Source organism: Pteropus alecto, unplaced genomic scaffold (assembly GCF_000325575.1).
Source record: "Pteropus alecto unplaced genomic scaffold, ASM32557v1 scaffold40, whole genome shotgun sequence".
In the NCBI taxonomy this organism is placed as follows: domain Eukaryota; kingdom Metazoa; phylum Chordata; class Mammalia; order Chiroptera; family Pteropodidae; genus Pteropus; species Pteropus alecto.
The window spans coordinates 16,604,956-16,622,945 of NW_006431919.1; the positions used below are offsets into that span (position 1 = coordinate 16,604,956).

At 37.1% G+C, this 17,990-nt stretch overlaps 1 protein-coding gene across 5 annotated transcripts in view; it reads left to right on the forward strand.

Annotated features, from left to right (window-relative positions):
- Positions 1 to 17,990, forward strand: part of RANBP17 (RAN binding protein 17) — a 245,233-nt gene that overhangs the window by 101,936 nt on the left and 125,307 nt on the right. For 3 of the 5 annotated variants that reach the window (XM_025043079.1, XM_006906589.3, XM_025043082.1), the window contains one exon: positions 10,821 to 10,886. The exons of the other annotated variants lie outside the window; for them this stretch is intronic. In XM_025043079.1, the coding sequence (XP_024898847.1) occupies positions 10,821 to 10,886 (66 nt within the window). The remainder of the gene's footprint in view (positions 1 to 10,820; positions 10,887 to 17,990) is intronic. 5 annotated transcript variants of the gene reach the window in all.

Sequence of the window (17,990 nt, forward strand, 5' to 3'; positions counted from 1 at the left end):
TCTCCGAGGAGGCACACAGTAGGTGTTCTCACCTTTGACGTCCTGTCTCTAGTAGTGGCACTTTTAATATTTTTCTTTATTCTTTTCCCCCAGTCAGTAAAACTGACTTAAGTGACAGATCTCCAGATCATTTAATAAGAGGATAAGAGCTACACCATGGTCATTGAATAAAGAGAGATGGGTTGAGAACTGCTTCCCAATATACTCTGCAATTTGTTTTGCATGAATGATTTATAAGATATTAGATTGATACAGCATTTAGCGGTAAACTCACAATGAGCTGAATCTGATGCAAGTGTTCAAATATTAACCAAACATGTCATGCAGCATCCTTTGTTTCAAGGTATAGAATTATGGATTTTATCGTTAAAAAAACACTTCGAAATACTTTAAACCATTGAAAACTCACCTTTACAGACAGGTAACTTTCTAAGTAATCAACTAATTCTTACAGCAGTTATCCTGGAGAAAGTAAGATATTTCTTTGTTATTTGGAAATACCCTTTCCAACTCAAACTGAGAATACCAACTCAATTTTTTGATAGTAAGTATCGTGAACCAAATACTGGTAAATAAAAATTTTCACATAAAATCTGATTTGATGTGAACTTAGACTTAAGGATACATTAGTTCATTGAAATTTTTAAAAGAAGAGAGAGCTCTTGATCAGTTTTCTGTCATCCATGTTAGATATGCTGAATGCAGATGCTATCAGATGAAATGTATGTTCCCTGCTCTTTTATTAACCGTTTGTGTAACAGTCACTTAACTTTTGTAATTCTCCATTTCCTTATTTAGAAACTGAAATAACATGGCTCTCGACTTTTTCCATGTGACTTATTTCGCTTAGCATGATCATCTCAAGATCCATCCACGTTGTTGGAAATGGCAGTATTTCATCATTTCTTATGGTTGGGTAATATTCCACATATGACTTCACTCATATGTGGGATATAAAACTGAAAGCAACAGATGGACAAGACAGACAGAAACTCATAGACACAGACAACAGTTGAGCGATTGCCAGAGGGGAGAGGGAGAGTAGAGGAGGGTAGATAAGGGTAAAGGGACCCAACACGTGGTGAGGAGGGAGATCTGACTTTGGGTGGTGAACACAACGCGATATACAGGTGATGTATTATCGAATTGTACACTTGAAACCTATATAATTTTATTAACCAATGTCACCCCAATAAATTTAATTAAAAAAAAAAACTAAATGTCCTGAGGATCCTCTTAACTCTTAAGTTCTGTGACTCCTTAGGTTTAGAATTTTGGTTTGAAGTCACTTTTTTCTATCACATAACATAAGTAATAAAATAATCTTTCAAAGTAATTTCTGCTACAACATTTTTAACTGTACCCCCATTTGTCCCATAAAAGTGGGTCTTTTTCTGATATCTAACTGTCTCCTCTGAATTGGTGATACTGTGTTGCTTACCCAACTTGTGCTCACCTCAAGTAGAGTGACTTGTTTCTCATATGAAAAAAAAAAAAAAAAAAACAGAAAACATTGTTACTTCCAGCATTCTAAAGGTGCTGATCAAGGAACGATTGATCAACCATTTTCTTGTGTTCTCTGGGAGCCTGAGGTTTTCAGGTACATGGTGATTAATTCTGAATTTGGTAAGGAAATAAATTGATCACTTTGTTTGGGCAAATGACTGCTGAGCTTGTACAAAATAGATGAACTTGTGATGATTCCCAGGCAATCTCAGTGTAGGAAGACTCAGAAACACATGCATCTCAGAATCCAAGTGTGGTCTTATCTCCTTTTCGCTCAAATTTGGACTGACTCGTGATTTCTAAAAGGAGAGTAGTTAGAAATCAAGATCCGTTCTAGTCTGACTCTTCCCTCTGACTTCCTGGTCACATAACCCTTTGAGGCCCCAGTTTTCTCATCTAAACTGGATTACTGTGAGAATTATTCGAATTAGCATATACAAAGGCATTTGAACTCCTAAATAATTGCCGCTTTGTCAGACTAATTTATTTAGGTACTTTGCTAGTACAAGTTTTTGTTACCCAGGTTTGATGTGTGATCTCAAATTCTTGACACTGCACTTTTTGGTTATGACCAGATGTAACTTTTACAACAATGTTTTGCTGAATTTATTTATTCACTTGCTGACTTAACGTTTCACAGTTTTCATCCTTGCCTCTGTTATCAGTAAACATTTACATTTAAAAAAAAAAGACAATAGCTTCCTAAACATGATAGGAATTACAGATTAAACAATGAAGAAAGAGGTCTTTACTGTAGAGAGTGTTCAATTTAGTACAGTTCCTAGTTAAATAAAGTCATTTCCTTGTTACTTTGCGTTTATATTTTACACCGATTACTATAGGTTTTTTATGTTTAAATATTTTATTTTGATGAGGTGATCTTCAGTGGGTCATTTTATTAACATTTGTTTTGGGGACCAGAAATTTCACCAAAAAACGTGATTTAAATTTATTAAAGTCAGTGGGAAAATATGATTTGTTACCTAAAAAATTATAATAAAGCAAAAAAAAACATCCTTTAATAAAGGAAAAAAAAAATCCTTGCTGCAAAATCTTACTTAATGTTAAGTGCTAGTAAACTATGATTATGTCTGTGTTGGTCCTACTTATAAAACATTTGTTCTTTTTAAAGAACACATAATTTTTCTCTTCTCATGGCAAACTCTAAATTTGAATATTTTGTTCTTATGTAAAATCATTTTTATGCCTTATTAAATGGCAATAACAGTCAACCAGTTTCTACCAAAACGGAAGGTATTTTCTCCAAAATTGGCATTACTTTTTTTCTTTTCATGTCTCCTTGTACATCCTTTTACTGCAACAGTTACGTTGCACACTCACACGTCTGTGCCACACACCATCGGGAGCGTCTTAAGCTCTGAGAATTCTTACTTACCTGTGATCTCTAGACTTTAAGTTCTGCGTTTGACATTTAGTGAACTCCCAATAACATATTGAATGATACTTCAAGTTATGTTGAAGATCTAAAATTACTTAGCCAAATCGATCTATGACTACATAGATAAGTTCTGTTGTAGTGACTCTTACAACAAAACGGCTCCCAATTTGTGACCGATGGTCTGTAATGTCATATTGACTTCCAAAATACATAGTCGCCTTCCATAATAGTGTCATTATAGTAAACTAAGAAAAAAGGGATGTTGAGACTTCCCTCCCAATCAGGATAAACCAGGTACAAGGCTCTACCTCCAGTTTACTGCATGAACTCACTCTCTTAAGATTTTGTGTATAAAATGAGGTATTATACTAAATTATTGCTGAAGTTCTAACTGGAGAAATTCTCAAGCAAAAGAGGTTAACAGTATCTGTCACCTACATGTGTTTTTGCTAAAAGACTTTTTTCACATCGTAGTGAAATGCTTATTCTGAAGTTCATCTAGCTTCTAAAAAGTCCTAGGAAGCCCAGCTTGTCCTTAGCCCCACAGTAGCAGTGCTCAAGGAACCTGTCCTGCACACTACCAGACGCTTCTAATGTCCTCAATGGTTATTCACCCTTGATCTCTAGTCCTAAAATGCCATGCCTCGCATTTAGTGAATTCCTGCTAATACTAGTTTGGTTTACGTTCTGTATAATGGAAAGTACTCATCTGTAAGTAATGTCTATACTTCTGTCTCTGAATTTGGGGGAAGACAAGTGTATTGTAAAGTCAGCTTCCTGCCAACCCTATATTCTATCAACATCTAAGTCCTTGCCACTGTGGTTTAATCTCCCAAATTTGTTATAAAAGATAGAAATACATTTTTCTACATATCATAGACAATTAATATGTGTTTATATGTGACCTATGGACTGTAAGTTTCTTGAGATCAGAAGCTCTATTTTTTTATCTCCTAGTGTTTATTATTGCTTAGCACATATTAGACGGTTATGTTTACTAAGTTGATGATGATACAAAATTATACACTTGATATAATAGCTGCATCATGACTGAAAAAAAAAGTCTTTGCCTTAATAATGCCTTGGTAATGAATGATTCCTCTCTCCAGAAAGAACATCAAGAACCCAATTGTGTGCATTAGCTTATGCAAAAAGGGAACTTCTGGAAACCACCTGCTGATTGTCACTGTCTGTTATTTCAGGGACAAAGGACAAATATGAACTCAATGGCTGCTATAATTTCCTGAACCCTAACCAGTTGTATATTTTTAAAATGACCATAGAAATTCGTTGGTTATTTTCACTTTAGTTTTTCTGCAGTCTCGTAATGTAATCAGATTAACTGTGTAAATGTCACATCCGTTTTCACTTGAAGCAATAATCCCCTGTCTGCATCAGTCTAATTTAGTGCTTTGGGCGATGAAGTAATGCAGACGAAAGCAGAGCTGGGCTTGAGCCCAGGTGATGAGTTGGAAAGATTCCTGGTTTTATAATCACATAGACCTGGATCTCCACTAACTGAAGTAGCATACTAAAATACTAAATACAGTTCTGGATTATGCTAAGTTACTCTAGAGTGGAAGCTAACATTATTTTGGTTTAAAAAAGTATATTGTTAAAAATAATCATTAGGTGTGAAAAGTCTATTTTAAAGGGCACGTCGTCCATTGCCTTGAAAGTACAATTTACCAGCATTCCATATATCTTGACATATGTTACCTCTGCAGTAGGTTCCGAAACAGATCAAGAAATGAGAGAACCAATTAACCCTGTTGTAAGGCCTTGTGTTTTTTTAATTTAATGGAAGATAATACTCATCAGATCCCAAAATAGATGGTGGTAACCAATATATGTGTGATTTTTAATTGCGTATTTTAGGTGATAAGAGATTGCTGGCTTAGGCAAGTCACTGAGTACTAGATGAACTAAGTTCTGTTACATTTTCTCTAGTGAAAATAAGGCCAGTCGTGCCTTCATTGCAAAGTTATAATGAGGATTAGGATTATGTCTGTAAAATAGTCCAAGTGGCTGACATTTTGTAATTTTTTCAATAAATCAAACCTGTTATTTTTACTGTTACCGTCTTCGTCATCGTCGTCGTCATCATCATCATCATCATCAAAATTTTTTCAATAAATTGAACCTGCTATTTGTACTGTTACCGTCGTCGTCGTCATCGTCATCATCATCATCATCATCATCATCATCATTATCATCTGTATGTAATGATCTGTGCATTTAAGGTCGGTTTGTGTCTTTGTGCATCCTCCCAATATTTCTGTGTAATGATCTGTGCAGTTAAGGTTGGTTTGTGTCTTTGTGCATCCTCCCAATATTTCTGTGTTCCTCGGAAACACATCCTGTGAATAACCGTAGAAGTTCTCTCGGCATCTGAGAGCAAAAATGCTTCATCAGATTCTGTAGGCTCTTAACTTCACATGTCCTCGCCTAGGCCTGTCTTTTAACACTGATTCTTCTGATCTTCCAGAACTACGCTCTCTTCACATAGAGGATTTATGGACGTTTACTGTCTGGCTGATCTTAGTTTATGGTAACATCCGCAATTTAGCCAAGAGGAGTACATTTCACTTCGTGCAGTCTTGATCCGATTTGCAGTCCTACTTTACTCATACTCAGATTTTCTGTGTTCTGTCCCTACTGTCCTTTTCCTTATAACTCATTTAATTTTACTTTCCTTTTTGTTTCCAGAATCTTTTAACTTCTAACAAAGTCAGCTATGTGAATTCCAAATCCATTCTTACTAAATAGCTCATAATGCCATCAAGGTATGTTATTTTACTCCATCTGATTGTCTTTACTTTTTACTCCCTTGACAGACTTGTCGTGATGCCTTTCATCACGTTCATAGAGAAGAGAAGGTTATCCCCGGGACTGACATGGGCCAGAGACTTTGTTTCTATGGCTTCGTGAGTCTTTTCTATTTTATCGTTTGGAGTTGAACTTGTTCAAGACATTGCTGACTATAAATAAAAAGAAAGCACAATCCTTTCCATCTGGTGCTACGTTTATAGCCCACCAGAGGAAATTCACTGTTGATGCTGATAAACGCATGGAAAACAAGAAGGGTTTTAGTCAGGTTACCTTTGGCAGGTTGTAAGCTTCCTGGGCCTTACTTTTCTCCAGTTCAAAACGGACATGTCGACGGGCCTTTCTGTTTCAGTGGATCGTGTGAAGATCAGGTGAAATAACATGAAATGCATGTAAAAGGGTTTTGTTCATCATGAAAGGCGTTAAACACTTCATGATTATACAGTGTTAGTGTATTTTATTCCTTCGAGGAGAGTCTTAAGTATTCGCGTGTCATATTTATTAACTTGTTTTTGTCTGTTTTCTTCCCAAAACGATTTGAAGCAAAGGTCACTAAAAAGCCATTGAAGTTCTTGTTAACTTTTGTAAAAATCAGTGTCTACCTTAAAAGCTAGTTTATTTACAAAAAATTGTGGGTGGAGGAGGGAAGAAGAGGGATATTTATGAATTATTTTGAGATCTCAGTGAGAATTTCAGAGTACGTACTAGACCTTTTAGAGATTCATACGCTAGTACAAAAGGAATTATGATGGTTTTAGATAACATGACACATCAATTGTGTCCGCGTAATTAAAGTTTGTGATTCTTGACTTCGCATCATCTTGTAAACTGATGTTTTATGAAAGGCTACCACTTTCTGCTTTGAGGAGCTCCTAAAGAACTGTCCCTTAGTAATTTTCTAGATCCAGTGCAGAGCTTGTTGCAGGCCATGAGTGACCAGTGCGGGGAAGAAATCTGAATCATGTCAGCTCCTTTTTTAGTTTTTCTCTGTCTTTAGTTCTCTCCTCCCGAACTATTAGACAAACGAAACCCCTGTACCGCTACTTACTATCTCTTTTTATTTGGGGGCAAATTCTTAGCTCTCTAAGCTTCAGTTTCGTCATAAAATGTAGATAATAATATCTACTTCTAGGGCTGATATGCGGATTGAGATAATATGCTTAGCATGGTAACCGACACATAGTCCTCATTAAGAATTAGATGGTTCTGTTGTTGATGTTGTTATTGCTATTATTCCAACTGCTCTTATTATCATCTCTGAAGACAGTCGTTTCTTTTTCCCTGTGATCCCCTACATTATTGGGAAAATAATCCCAGAGGATGTGTTTATATAAGCGGTGGCCATGTATTATATATTATAGGTTAATAAACTGTGCTCCTTAGCATGTTCTGTCTTTAAACTTTTGGAGAGGAAAGCTTTTCTTTATTCAAAAATGTCCCTCTATTTTATATCTTTAAATAGCAAAAACATCTATGGGTATTTTAGAATCAGTCTCTCTCTTCATTGGCCTGATACAGAAACCAGGTTCTCGGCAGCAGGCCATTCTGAAGTTGGGGTGGTTTTGTTGGGGGGAAGATGTAATTAGGGTTCCCTATACATTCTTATATGTCTGTGTTTCATCTACTAAGCGGTCATTCCTTGGGCTTGTGGCCCTTTAGGCAGTCAACTGAGGTTTCGCTGCATGGAGTAAAGTGTTCTCCACATCAGGAAGCTGGTGAACAGACTGTTGAGCATCTCTAGTTGGGCTCCCAGAGAAAGTAGCTGACCTGTGTGTTTGAAAACCCGAGCGCACTGACGGCCCATCGTGGACCACAGCTGTTGTGAATCATCATTGCCCTTGAGAACCCCGTGTTTGGTGGCGAGACTGACAGGAAACAGCACAGGGAGCTCACACTGTGACTGAGGCAAAGACAGGCCCGCAGCGGCCCTCAGAAGACAAAGCTCCCTGGGGCCTGACGAGAGCAAGACAGGGAGAGAGGAGCCAGAGGACTTCCTGAAGGGACAGCTGTTCTGGGCCTTGAGGCCAAATGGGAAGTGGCCGGGTAGATGGGGGCGAGGGGTCGCGGTGGGGTACATTCTTCCAGGTTGAGGGAGTAGCACATTTGGGGAACCAGAAGATGGGGAGGTAAAGGTGAAAATATTGGGTGTGAAGGGAGAAATAAGATTTTTCTCCTGTGGCCTAGGAAGGGTCTCTTTTGTGAAAGAACTAGTCCGTTCAAAGGGTGAAAATGACTGACATGGTATTCACGAAACTGTTTTATTCTGATGACCTATCAGTCAATTTCAGTAAAAATGCTTGAGCCCAATCATTCATTTGGACATAGAATTGTTTTTAGTATTATTCTTTTGTAATTTGGAAAATATTTTTTAAATTCTCATCTGGTTCTTAATACTGGCTGTATAGTATAATCATATGGGGAATTTTTTTTTTTTTTTTTAATGCCAGTGTGGATTTGCTATAAAATACTCCAACAAAAACTTTTAAGTGTTGGAGGGTGGGGGAACAGATGATACAAAACTAGCAAAATATCGATAATCTTTGAAGCTTGGTAATGAGTACCTGGGATTCATTAAAGTATTCCTGTTATGTTTGTATATGTTTGAACATTTCCATAGTCAAAAGTTTAAAAAGTAAAATTTTAAGAAATCTTTCTAAACAAAAACCACCAAAAAATAGTAATAATACCCGTGCCTGGGAACACGCAAAACCAATTACATCAGAACTTGTTGGGGCGGGACCCGATTATCCTTGTTTCATTAAGTTCAGCACGATCCTAGTGTACAGCCATGGATGAAAACCTCCGCCTTATGAGATAAAGCAAACGGGAATTATTCCTGTTTTATAGGTGAAGAAACCGAGACCCAGAAAGACGAAATGTTTGGTTGAAAGGCCCACAGATAGTAAAGAACACAGCCATTATGTTGTCAGCCTTATATTTTAGTGTCTTTTTATACCACTTTGCTTCTCTGTTGTCTATCATCAAGGAAATGATTCTGTTGCTAGTTATTGTCCCACGATCTGTTCAGAAACTATGCTGTATTGAAGATATCTTAGTCCCTACTCTGCTTTAGAACATACTGGTTCTTCTTCCCCAGACTGGCAGTGAGTGTTGGGTGCAAGCCATGAAAGTTGCTAAATTGGTTTTATCTGTGAGTTGATGCTCATAATTCAGCCTGCCATTTCCTTTTCTTGGCTTATAAATAAGGGGACAGTGTAAGTGCCTCTTAGAAGGAAAAGATGCTGATATTTTTCTAATGCCCTGTGCACCGGGGCAGTAAATCTATGTGCAAATTAAAGATTTTGGTGACAAATGATAACTCTCATCATCACTCTAATCTCTTCTTAACTTTCTTGGGTATTGTTAATTCATAACATAGTTTGAATTGACTTACCATTATTGATTCTTGTATTCATTAGAATGAAAAGGGAAATCTTGCCTTTGCAAAGGAAATAGGTATCAGACTCTGTCTTTCTCATAGAATAAAAGGACCGGGTGGGATATAAACCGTGAGAATGACAGTTAAATTGACGTGGCGAAGGTTAATGCTTGCTACATTGATGTCGGAGGTTCCGATCACTTGTCAGTATGCACCTACAATCCGTGCAGTATGTCTTCATTAAGAAGGCATATAGCAATCAGTTTCAGGTTTCCGGATGAGCCTGTGGCCAGGCCATAATTAACCTTTTGAACCTGGAATTGTAACAGAATGTACTATTGGCTTAGGTTATCAATTATGGTCAGAGTCAATTGATACTTACTCAAAGAAGGCTTATTGGTGATGAATATTATAATTTACTCATCTTCCCATTGTGTGATTAAAAAGTAAAGTTGACGTGGCAAAGTTTTCCATTTTTTTCTCATGGGGATAGAAATTTTTGTAAGTTAGATGCCTTGCCCAACAGTTATATAAGTAACAGTTTGGATGTTCGGGGTTTTTGGGGTGGTGGGTGGTCTCAATTTTTAGTATCGTTTTCAATTCCTTAAGCATGAAGCAGTGTAACTATTAAGGGGACTTGTATAATTACATGATATAATTGTAAATTTCAATAGAAAAGACGATCGTAATAGAAAAGATTCATATATAGTATATCAACATACTTTAAACATAAGTTTAAAAGATTAAAGTTCAGATGTCATCATGTAGGTGTTAAGTTTTTTGAGTTTTACACGTTTTCTATCTAATATTTCACTCAAATTAAATCATATTATTAGAACGTGGCCAACAGAATTTCACTTATTTTGGAAGACCTTAATGAAATGTGTGTTAATCAAATACAACTGAAAATATTGCCAGGCCAAATCAAGAAACATTACTATTTTAATGCATTTGAAATTATCTGTTACAGTTTAAAAATAACTGTTCTTAAGAAGCCATTTTCCTTTTAGCTATATTTCCATTTACTTTTATTGTATTCGTTTTTGAAATAATTTTCTGTTAAATAATATATGTTTTTGAAGTTATTTCTAGAAAAAAAGTTAGGTTTTATTTATAACATTTATCCATCACTGTCTATGCATATTGTTTTGAAATTATCATCTATGACTATCCTGAGAGAATTTACTTTTAAATTAATTGTGGGCAAAAAGAGCATGATGTGCAAAGATGTTTAATGCAATTTTCTTATAATAGTGGGAAATAAAGAACAATAAATGTCCAGCACTAAGGCATTGGTTGAATACATTGTGTCCATCAGTTTGAAGAAATTTTATAGCCATTAATGATAGGTTAGAAATTTTAATATCCTGAGGAAATATTTATGTTATCTTAAATCTTAAAAAATGGGCTAAAAATTACATATTCCAGGGTAAGAGCATAGTTCTTGAAAAAGACTGAAAGGAAGTATACTAAAATGTAATCAATGGTTGCCTCGAAGCGATAGAATTTATATTCCTTTTTTTCTTATTAACATATTTTATTATACAAAATATTTAGTATAGTATTTATAGAAATTACATTTAAAAGTAAATTTTATTTTTATGATTAGAATTGTTTCTGAATATTATTACTCTCATTATCAGAAAAAAATGTTTAAAAATTAATTACAGGTCTCTACAAATAATGTTTTTCTAATCTGTTCATCAGGAGCAGAACATAGTATATAAGCCCGACTGCCTGGTTCAAATTCCAACCCTGCTACTTCCTAGCCGTGTGAGTCTGGACAAATGTTTATACCTCTTTATGTTTCAGTTTCCTCATCTGTCAAGTGCGGATGATAAAGTACCTATCTGGTAGGGGTGCTATAAAGATTAAGTTAGTTCCTACATGTGGAGGTCAAGTACGTAAACGTGATGTCGCGAGCGCTGTAATGTCGTCTCTCTTCTGGGCGTAGACCCGCCTAATCTCCCGTGTATCTCCGCTTGCGTCTCGTGCGCTGTTTCAAGCTCATCGTTTTCGAGGTTCAGCCATTCACTCACCTTCTCCCCAAACATCTCTCAGTGCCGCTTACGCGGACGTCATTCACACCTCAGTCTCCGCGTGACAGATGTGGAAGTTGTTCAGAGTCGTCTCCCGTCCTAAATTCTCTTGAACTTTTCTGCATTTTCCTTTCCCCTTCTGCCACATTCAGACCATTTTTATTTTTCATGTACTAATTCCAGTCTTGATTTCCCATCGTCACATCTAGACATCTAGACAGAACTGCGAGGATGCTCATTCTGAGGCATCCGTCTTTCGGTAACGAACTCCCCGTGCTTTCGAGGCGAAATCCAGACTCCCAGGCCCCGGCCCCTCCGCTGCCCTGTGTTCAGTCCACCTCTCACTGGCTTCACTGAATCGTGGACACTTCCTCGAACATGCTGTTCCTTCAGTACTTTTGGGCCCTCATACACTCTCTTCCCTGTTCTCTGGAATGTTCTCCACCCTTCTCCGATAACTCTGTGCATTAGCTATTCCTCCAGATTGGCTTGGCACGTGGTGCAAAGCAATAAAAGCATTTATCATACTCTGCGGTACTTGTCTGTGTCCTTGCGTCTGATCCCTTTGGGAGGTGAGCCCCTTGCAGTTAGGGACCATGCCTTATTCATCTCTGTACATCTAGCGCCTAGAAAAATGACAGACATCCAGTAAACACTGAATGAAAGAGTGAACTTGATGGAAAAATCACGGATTGCGGGTGATAAATAATGTTTCTTATAAAATAACATCTGCTGGCTATTCTCCTGTTATTACTATGCGTAGCAGAGCTTCATTGTCCCAAACATCGCAACCATCATTTGCCTCCTGATAACTTGTCTTAAAAAAAAATAATCATTCTTGTCTCTTTGTTTCTAAGTGTGAGCCATGGTAGATACACTGAGTCTGAAAAGTTACTATCGTACTACTTGCTAAGCAGGAATAACGGTGGTCCTTAAGGGGTGACTGTCCTCCAAAACCAAGTTAAAGTCAAAAGTATGTCTGATGTTGCTGCTCCTGCTTTGCGTGTTTCTTTTTTATGAGTCTGGTGGCGATGTATCAACCTCCTCATCAACCTCCTCGTAAAGAGTTCTGTAGCCAAAATAGCATTGGCCTTGGTGATGGTGACCTGCCTTGCTGCAGGATACCCTGTCTTTCCATGATGCAGTTTTCAGAATCCACCTCCTTTGGATTGGATACAATCTGCCATCTTCATTCTGTAAACATTTATCGAAGATGTATCGTATGCAAGGAATTAAATAAAACTCTGGAAAAATGTTTAGAGACGTTGCAAGGAATAGTAGGAAAAATATGTTAGCTGTACAACCACAAACAAAATTATATAGCTTACCTCATCTTAGTTTTCCTTTGTAAAGTGGAGATAAAAATCCCTACTTCTCAAAATACTTGCTAGCGTAGAGTAGATATTTAATGAGAGCAGGTTTCCTTTCTTCCTTCCTACTTCCCCACATGACATAAGTACAGCGTAATTCTAATAAAGCAGCCCAGCCACACTGCCAGTTGCAAATAGATCTGAAGACATATCACTAAACATTTGAAAAGAGAGGAATTGTGTTACTGTTGGAATATGGATACAGCCATTGTATGTGGACAGCCATTTGTCCATTCACTGGACAATAAACATTGTATGTGGACAGCCATTTGTCCATTCACTGGACAATAAATAAACATTAATTTATTTGCAAATGTTCGAGCACCACCTATGTTGCAGACATGTTCCGAATGGTGCTAAATATTAGCATTACATCGGTAAAATGGCTGGACTCAGCAAATTTTCAATGGGAAGATGGCCACACCTATTTTAAAGCAAAACATTTTTAATGTTAGTTTTACTATTATTTAAAATCATTATCTACCCGGCCACGTTCTTGACATGAGTCATCTCATTTAATTCATACAGCAGCTTCTCCAAGGCAGGCGTTATTACTAATCTCCATTTTGCAGATGAGGAAATTGACTCCCAAAGAAGTTAGTTCACATAGCCAGTAAGAAGAGGAGCTGGGATTCAGACCCGGCAACTCCGAATCTAGAACCTGAGGCTTTAACCTCCATGCCGACAGGTCTCAGCATGTGGTCCAGGGGCTCCTGGCAGTGATCCCAAGACCCTTTCAGGGAGTCACTGAGTCAAAACTATTTTCAAAGCAATGTTAGGACAATATTAACCTTTGCACTCTCATGCACTAATGAATGTACACTGGAGTTTTCTAGAGGCTATATGCCATGTGATATTACAACAGATTGACTGCAGAATCAGATACAAAAATCCAGCTGCTTCTGCTTCTGTTAGGCCACATATAAAGAGATTTATAAAAATGTAAGCACGCCATCCTTCTCACTAAATTTTTCATTTTATAAAATATAGCTTTGTCATTAAAATGTTAATCCACATGTAATATTATTTTTCTGATGAATTAATATTTTTAATCCTATTTTGTATCTAATATAGTAAATATCAATAGATAGAGCTCACATAAACAAAAGTCCTTTGAGTTTCTCCTCAAAGTAGTTTTTAAAAGTGTCCTACCAGAGACCAAAAAATTTTGAGAACTACTACTCGACACTGTCACCCCACATTTCAGAACCTTACTTTTGGTCAACGTTTTGGGTCTTTTAAGTTGACCTCTCAATTTCAGAGAATCTCACAGTTCTGTTCAAGAATAATGCCTTCTACAAGTTGTCAAAATTGTTAGCAGCAATATTTGAGACCCTATTTGCCTTCTCCAAGAGCTTACAGTACAAAATACCAGAATATCCTGATTTTGGTATCCTTGAGTCAGATTTCCAAAGTTAATTTTTATAAAATACATAGAAAGAATTTCATCACAATTGAAGCAGATTGTGTTCGAATGTTTAAACGTTTTATTTTAGTATATGACTGGTATTGAGCTGGTCTATTACCTCTAGAAGTTTATCCAACTGCGAGGTGCTAATTTTCTGTTTTCTTTCTTATGTGATGAAATGACTGAATGTTTTAAATAGGATTTATCTGTTGTGTGTTCGTCAGCATTTTAGAGGCATGGTGAAGTACTAAATGGTCCTAAAAGAACTGTGTTTTTCCTTCATTTAACAGTTATTAAGCCGGTCCTGGGCCGTGTGTTTTAAGTACTTGAAAAACAGACCAGCTGTGGTTTTGGTTCTTTTATTAGATGCAGGGGATAGAAAAGAAAACAAATGGTTAAGACATTTTTTGCTGAACTAGAGTAAAACTTTCAAAAATAACATCTTTTTTTATTCTTGATTAATGTTTGTCATTGATTTATGTGAATAAGAGGTTGTAGCCTATTTTGTGAGTATTAGTAATAAAATCTTACTTCCACGATGAAATAGAAATTATTGACATCTAATACAATACTAAAATATTTTTAAACGATGACTAAAGTTTTTTTAAATCTCCCTCCAGATAAAAAGAGAAATATTATCTGCCTTGTTTGTGGACCCAGGAAAGTGTTCACTGTAAGACAGACTGATTGCCCAGTTGAGTTGCACATATGATCATAAAAAAGAGAACCATATCCTAAGTTTCCCATAACGTCAAACATTTAGGTGCAGATTTTACATACTCATGTCTCAGTGACTGTGTTCCCCATTTATGCTGGGAGAAGTGGTTTCAGTTTTAACGTCTGCAGTAGGGGTGTTCCGTAGGCCCACCTTACCTACATACTGACTTGGTGCTCCGCCTAACGGGATTCCAGCAAGCATTACCGGTGTCCCACAGTCAGAGGGACTTGGGACTCCTACATGGCGAATACCATTAGCGTGGACATAGGTGACAGTCTGCCCAGGAACAAAATTTTAAATCTTTTAAAACCTGCTAGTTTTTACTACCAGAAATTTTATTCTAATGAAATGAGCGTTAGCTGAACCTCAGACTAGCTAATATATTTTGAGGTGCACAGTGACAAGATAGCCTGGCACAGCATCTGAACCTGGCGCCCCCACCTTCCCCTGTGCGTCCACGGGTGACTTCAGTCTGGCACTGCATTTGAGCCCGTAGCGCCATCTAGGGATCAGGGAGGTGATGCAGAGCAGGGTTTCTGTGCCTGCCCATTCCCCAAAGCTTACAGCTGCAGAACTCCCCATTTGCAAAGCATGTCAAGTGCTGAGTTAGCCAGTAGCCACCAGAGCAACCGTTTCCAGTTAGAAGTCCTGTAAAACCATGTCAGAGAAATCAATGCAGGTGAGATTTATAGAGTTTTCTCCCCTGACAATCTAAGAAAGCAAATTTACACGTCAGAAGAGAAGACAGTATTATACAGTAAATAATATCATACAAGCTTCGTCCCAAACTGACCTGGGTTCACTCCATCCTCTGGACTTCTAGGGTTTTTCCTATTGTAATATTAAAGTGCTTAGGACATAGTGCACCCTAGAAATGAGTCATAGTATTATGTTTCAGAATCATATGGGTAGAATTAAATACAGCCAGAAAAGGGTCAAATTCTACAAAAATAATGAAACTTTTTTGTGTAACATAAGCAAAGAAAAGGAACAAACATTAAGCAGATGTTTTTCTACTTTTTCAAAGAAGAATCCTGGGCTATAGTATGTAGCTAAGTCAGGAAAGGACAAATTCACAGGAAAAAGTGTTCTAGTTACAGTAGTAGAACTATATTATTATCAAAGTGAAACTGACTTGAAGTTTCGACATGTGCTTAAATTATACAGGAGCATTAAAACAGCAGTTTTTTAACACTTTCCTCTTCCATCATTTACCTCCCACCAAAACTCAAGAAGCCAGCGAGAAACACCATTCTCTTCTTGAAACAAGCACACGAGAACCTGCACACAGATTACAATAAACGTCATTCATCATTTTCATTTTCTTTGGAAATTGTGTATTTCTTCCTGAGTATACCGTAATATTTTTTCTTTTTCTTACATTTTTATGCTCAGAGTACTTTAAAAATACTTTTTGTGTCCGTAAAAACACAATTTTATTCCTTAAACATACCTTGTGCTTTTTAGTAAGAACTAACTTGGAAATACAGATACATCACCATAAACAACTGTTTTCCTTGGCACGATGGTATTACAAATTATGTCGTGAGGATGAAAGCTGATTTCCTTTTAGCTGTTTTTTTCTGGTGCATGGCAATTAGCAGTTTGCTACCATTTTATTTATACTAGAGATACAGTATACATGTTTTTTATTCATATACCTTTGTGTTTCATACGTTCTTAGACTTTTAGCTCCAAAATCCTTTTGCTTACTCTACCATTGATAAGGGTATATACAAACTTGGGTTCAAACATGATTATACCACTGAGTGGCCTGTGGGCAAATTTCTCAAACTCTCAGGTCCTTGGTTTTCTTGCCTCTAAAGTTAGAATAGCAATATTCAATTCACAAGGCTGTCATAAGGATTAAAGGAGATGACATATAATAAGCTCTCAAAAAACAGTAAGATTGTCTTTTTTTTTCTTTGACCCTCTTCACCCACTTGTCTACTCCTTTCCAGCCCGGCCTCTAGCAGCCCCCAGTCTGTTCTCTGTCTCTGTGAGTTCATGTTTTTTGTTTTCGATTCCGCATACACATGAGATCATACAATATTTGTCTTTTCCTGTCTGACTTATTTCATTTAGCATAATGCTCTCAAGCGGCATTCATAGTATTCCCTTGTATATATGCCACATTTTCTTTATCCACTGATGGACACTTAGGTTGTTTCCATGTCTTGGCTATTGTAAATAATGCTGCAGTGAACATGCGGGTGCAGATACCCTTTCAAGACTGTGATTTCATTTTCTTCGGATAAATACCCAGAAGTGGAATTGCTGGCTCATATGGAAGTTCTATTTTTAACTTTTCGAGGACCCTCCATGCTGTTTTTCATTGGCTGCACCGATTTAGATTCTCACCAGCAGTGCCCAGCAGACACCACGATGCACCTTTTTCCCCGCATCCTTGCCAGCACCTTCTTCTCGTCTTTGGATAATAGCCATTCTAACAGGTGTGAGATGATATCTCATTGAGGTTTGATTTGCATTTTTCTGACAAGTGGTAATGTTGAGCGCCTTTGAGTATCCTTGGACATTCGTGTGTCTTCTTTGGGAAAGTGTCTATTCTATCAGCTGCCCATCTTTAAATCTGATTTTATTAAGTCTTGAGTTGTATGAGTTCTTCATATATTTTGGATATTAACCCCTTATCAGATATATGATTTGCAAATATTCCCTCCCATTCCTTCGGTTGCCTTTCAGCTCTGTTGACGGTTTCCTTAAATGTTCCTAGTCATTGGACGTGGTTCTCATTTGTATCTGCTACTGTCGTTTTCCAGATCCAGGAATAGCTTCCAAATAATGATATTTCTTTAAACGGAGCTGTGTTAATTTAGCTGGTTCACTGCTCTTGTATTGTACAGCTTGGGAAAATGTGCTGTTTTTGCAGTCTGTTCATTCAGATGGTTTATGAATTAAAAGCAGAGGCCTATCATGTTCTAAAATCTGTAGTTCATTATTGCAAAATAAAGTATCCATTTATTACGCAAGGATTGTCTACAGTGTCTGCAAGAGTAAACAGACCCACTCGCAAGAATAAGTGTTGCCTTCAAATTTGTACTGAAGTATGCTGAAAAACATGTATACTATAGCTGTGATAATGAGCAGAATAGTAGAGAGAGGTGATTTATGATACCTGTTTCTGACAGCTATAGTGCTGAGATTCCCAGGGTATCTGATCATGGCATTAGCATGCTGACAGCTCAGCATTTAGAACATTATGGTAATTTATCCTGCCTATGCTGTCACCTGCACTGTCAGAGTTTCTTTTTAATGATGGTATAACTATTTTGTTTGTTTGTACTGCATTCTTTTCATTTGGCTAATGCTTTCTCATTAGAT